The sequence below is a fragment of the Nicotiana tabacum genome, chromosome 6, assembly GCF_000715075.1.
Source record: "Nicotiana tabacum cultivar K326 chromosome 6, ASM71507v2, whole genome shotgun sequence".
Classification (NCBI taxonomy): domain Eukaryota; kingdom Viridiplantae; phylum Streptophyta; class Magnoliopsida; order Solanales; family Solanaceae; genus Nicotiana; species Nicotiana tabacum.
The window spans coordinates 144,048,980-144,053,639 of record NC_134085.1 but is presented as its reverse complement, the minus strand read 5'-3'; the positions used below and the strand labels follow the sequence as shown (position 1 = coordinate 144,053,639).

Here is a 4,660-nt window from a genome sequence, read left to right as displayed (position 1 = left end):
TAACTTTTGTTTCCTTTATGGCTCTTCTAATTAAACTTTTGGACTGTGGAACGATTCAATTACCTTATTTTTGCTTACAGCCTATAATATCTTATATCTAATTCCATATAATGAGCTTATAAGCAATTCGATAAAAGATTTAAAAAAGAAAAATTAAAAATGGTGAAAGTGAAACCAATAGTGGTAAAGTTCTAGAATAGTGACGGCGTCAAATAAAACCCGTTTCTTACGGTGAAAGAGTGTCAAAGCATGGGGGTCCCACTTCCATTTCTATATATGCATGGGGGACCCTGAAATAATATCATTACTTACTCCTTTGTCTGTCACCTCCAATGCCAAAAATCGTCTACAGGGAAAAAAGAAAAAAAAAAAAAAAAAAGGAGGAAGAACAAACTACAGAGGAGAAAAGATCATTAGTCTTTACAAAGCTGATGCGGTGGAAATTCATAATGGAATTTGGATAATTAAACCTCAGAGATCGTCCCTCTATTTCGTATGCAAAAAGTTCCAAGTTTTGCTTTGATTTCTGTAAGTAATTCACATTTTTCTCTTTCATATTTTCCATAGGTTAGTGTGTATTTGTTTCTGCTTAAACACCAGAATCCCTTTTTCTTTTTGGTGGGATTTGAGAAATTGCTATGTGTTTGTGGCTTTTTGAGCTGATGATGTTTGATTTGGGACTTAATTAAACCTTAGTTTTTCTGCTGGTTTACTGCTCACACTTAGGATTTTGTTGCATTACTTTCAGTTCCATGGTATCTGCTTTTATTGTTCTGGATTCTTGGTTATTAGAGGCCATAATTGTTTGAAATCTATTGTTGCTGCTATTAATTTTATTAGCAATTTTTGAATAGTAAAAGTTTTGGGTGATTTGCTGACTGATTATGATCTTTATTGTTTTGGATAATTAATCTTGTGGTTGATGAGTGAAATTTGATTGTGGTAATATATTAACTAGTTCTCCAGAGTATCAAAGAAATGGAGCCAATATCCAGTAACAAAGAGTAATGAAATAGTAGCCAGGGGTTCATAAAAAGAACCATAGGCCAATAAAATCAGTATCTCAACATCCATCAGAATTGAAATGGTTAGCTTTTAGATCTGCTTTTGTTGACTGCAAAATAAACTCTATATCAACAGTTGATTTGTTAGAGAACGGTGCTTCTCGAGTATAAAAGTTGAAATAGCAGCAATTTGATAAACAAACTGATACAAACTTCATGATACTGCCATACTAACTAGTGCTTGTTTCACTGTTTCAATGTCCAAGTCTAGAACGAAAATGAAAATCTTAAACCCTCATTAATAAATTAAAAAGAAGAAGAAAAGGAAATCCTTCTCATGGATTTAAATGAATAAATAGTTGATGTTATCATGGTGGTGTGAGATAAATGGCCAAGAGTTGGTGAGCTGATGTCTGCTTTGGTGGTTCGAAATTGGACCTTAGTTCTAGTGTTGGTTTACTGTTAACATTAAGGGTTTTGCTGCAGTATCTTCAATTCCATGTCTCTGCTCTTTCTATCTCCAATTTTGGCTATTGAGAGCATATTTGTTTAAATCTGTAATTGCTGCTGTTAATTTTAGCGGCAACTTGTGAGTTTCTAAGGTTTTAGCATTTTTAAATATATTAGTGACTTTTGATTTTCAACTAGTTAATCAATTATGATGGCTTGCAATTATTGATCATATCCTAACTCTGATGAGTAAAATTTGATTTGTAGGGGAAAGAAGTCCTTACCTTGTAAGGAACAATGTCTATTGCTAGTGTTGCTCTGAGTCCTGTGTTCGAGGATAATTTGAACTTAGCTGGCTGTTTGTCAGCCCAACATGGTTCCTGGTCGAATGATTCAATCTTGATCTTTCTGACCGTGGGTGGTTCTGTAATTCCCTTGCGTGTTAAGGAATCCGACTCTATTGCTTCTGTGAAATTAAGAATCCAGACATACAAAGGTTTCTTTGTGAAGAAGCAGAAGCTTGTCTTTGAAGGCAAGGAGTTGGCTCGGAACAATTCCTGTGTGAGGGACTATGGAGTCGCTGATGGCAACATTTTGCATTTGGTTCTTCGTCTGTCTGATTTACAAGCAATTACTGTTAGGACAGTGTGTGGTCAGGAGTTTGAGTTCCATGTGGAGAGAAAGAGAAATGTTGGTTATGTGAAACAGCAGATTGCAAAGAAGGGGAAGGGGTTTTGCAATCTAAAGGAGCAGGAACTAATATTTGATGGTGAAGAATTAGAAGATAAGAGGCTGATAGATGATATTTGTAAAAGCTACGATGCAGTTCTTCACTTGCTGGTGCGTAAATCAGCTAAAGTACAGGCTAGAGCAGTGCAAAAAGATTTTGAAGTTTCGATTGTAGCATCATCAGATGAGAGTGGGGCTGATGCAGTAGAGAAGCTACAAGAGAGTATTCAGGTTGTCCCACTCAATACCGTGCCGAGAAGTTTTATTTTGGAACCATTGATTGTTAACCCTAAGATCACACTATCACCTGTGGTTAAGCAGCTGATTGGTAGCACTTTCGACGGCATAGAGATGGGTCACCAACCAATTAGGTCTTCTGAGGGATCAGGGGGTGCTTATTTCATGCTAGATTCATGTGGTCAGAATTATGTCTCTGTTTTTAAACCAATAGATGAGGAGCCTATGGCTGTGAATAATCCCCGGGGGCTGCCATTGTCCGTAGATGGCGAGGGATTGAAGAAGGGCACACGTGTAGGAGAAGGAGCATTAAGGGAGGTTGCAGCATACATTTTGGATCATCCCAAGTCGGGACCTCGCTCAACTTGTAGCGATGAGAAGGGTTTTGCTGGAGTTCCTCCCACAATTATGGTCAAGTGTCTCCATACCGGTTTCAATTATGTAGAAGGTTGTGAATATTCATCCAAGCGTCTTAAGATTGGGTCGCTGCAGATGTTCATGAAAAACTGTGGAAGTTGTGAGGATCTTGGTCCTCGTGCTTTTCCTGTTGATGATGTACACAGGATCTCAGTGCTGGACATAAGGTTGGCGAATGCAGATAGGCACGCGGGAAACATTTTGGTTCAGAAAGATGATAAGGATGGTCAGCTTGTGCTTATTCCAATTGATCATGGCTACTGCTTGCCTGAAAATGTAAGTGTCTTGACTCAGCATCCTTGGATTTATCAATAGAAGCACATAATAATCCTGGATGGCATATGCGTAAAGCTTTTCTTTATTTCCCAAAATTTGGCAAGTTGGAATATGTTTTTGTTGTTGTAAATATCCTGGCTTCTCAAGATCTACCCAATGATGATGTGGGTATTAATTAACTTATCTGCTGATTCCTTTACTGGATCTATTTCAGGCTTCTTTATGACTTCTGTGGTGATGTATATATTTTCTTGATAGGTTTTAACATAGAGTTTGTTCTATGAGGACTATGATATAGGTTCAGAGTGTGTCACAGGAAATCCCTGGTATGCGCCACCTTGCTTGTTCACTCTAGATCATGGTATGCTAGGTGTTGATTCAGTCATAACCAAATTATAAGTTTGCTCGAGGGCTGCTTAGGTTTCTTGGTCTAGTGGCAAGCATCTATGCAGGAATTCTGTTTAAATATGTCTGATGTTCTTTGGAAGCAGACCAAATGTGATGGGGGAAGAATTGAGTTGTGATTGTGGGTACTGATCTATTACTAGTATGCTTCTTGTGTTACCTATCGGCTTATGGAATGTGATTGCATTAATCCAGAAAATGTCCATATGCTCTGCATTTCATCTTTTCTGGTAGTGATTTTGTTCTCATTTTCCCATCCTCTCCTTTTTGCCTTTCCCGCTGCAGTTTGAAGACTGTACTTTTGACTGGCTGTACTGGCCTCAAGCACAACAACCTTACTCTGCCGAAACAATTGCTTACATAAACTCTCTTGATACCGAGAAAGACATTGAACTTCTGAAGTTTCATGGCTGGACCCTATCCCCTGCATGTGCACGCGTACTTCGTATCTCAACTATGCTTCTGAAGAAAGGTGCAAAAAGAGGGCTAACACCTTTTGCTATTGGAAGAATTATGTGTAGGGAGACACTAAAGAAGGAATCTGTCATTGAGCAGATAGTTGAAGAAGCACAAGAGGGTGTGCTCCCAGAAACAAGTGAGGCAGCATTCTTGCAATCTGTTTCGATGGTCATGGATCGACACCTTGATGACTTGATTAAGTAAAACGCATGAAGATGTAGATTTTTTGTGAATAACCTGATTAAGAAAAATGTTTGAAGATGTAGATTTTTGTGCATATGTTATTTCCCGAGTTCTCAATGTGTCTTTATGCATAATTACTCGGCCTACAGATAAGGGCCTATAACTTGGCATGTTCTAGGTTTTGCTTATTGTGGTACTATGACTTGATAAATATATCCTACTGTAGCTGTGATGGACTAATGACTTGCAGATTCTGAATGGAACTTGCAGTTCCCTTACCACTCATGATATGATGAGCTCTTTTCGAGTGCAGATGTTGGAGATATCGTAATGTATTTTCTCTTTTTCCCTTTCTCTTGCCTCTATTGGGGTTGCAACCAGCCAAGGAAGCAAGTGTCATGCATTACTGAAACAGATAGCCTTGGCTGATAACATATGCATGAAAAATACATTTCTACAGCAACTCTCAAAGAAAACAGTTCCTAAGTCGATTGTATTCT

General features: G+C 38.2%; 1 protein-coding gene across 2 annotated transcripts; it reads left to right on the top strand.

The window, feature by feature from the left end:
- The first annotated feature begins 302 nt into the window (after window positions 1-302).
- Window positions 303-4,438, top strand: LOC107808988 (phosphatidylinositol 4-kinase gamma 3). Of its 2 annotated transcripts, none has more exons than XM_016633563.2 (3): window positions 303-528; window positions 1,722-3,113; window positions 3,804-4,438. In XM_016633563.2, the coding sequence occupies exons 2-3, from the start codon at window positions 1,752-1,754 to the stop codon at window positions 4,179-4,181; spliced, it is 1,740 nt and encodes a 579-aa protein (XP_016489049.2). In that variant the 5' UTR covers window positions 303-528; window positions 1,722-1,751; the 3' UTR covers window positions 4,182-4,438. The 2 variants fall into 2 exon arrangements, with proteins under 2 accessions (XP_016489049.2, XP_016489050.2); XM_016633564.2 differs by lacking the exon at window positions 3,804-4,438 and adding an exon at window positions 3,372-3,797 and having other exon boundaries at window positions 304-528.
- The last annotated feature ends 222 nt before the right edge of the window (window positions 4,439-4,660 follow it).

Excerpts from the sequence above, each read along its gene's own strand:
- LOC107808988 (XM_016633563.2), top strand. The coding sequence starts at position 1,752 with ATGTCTATTGCTAGTGTTGCTCTGAGTCCTGTGTTCGAGGATAATTTG. Across the intron at positions 3,114-3,803 it reads GCTACTGCTTGCCTGAAAAT|TTTGAAGACTGTACTTTTGA; the intron begins GTAAGTGTCTTG and ends TTCCCGCTGCAG.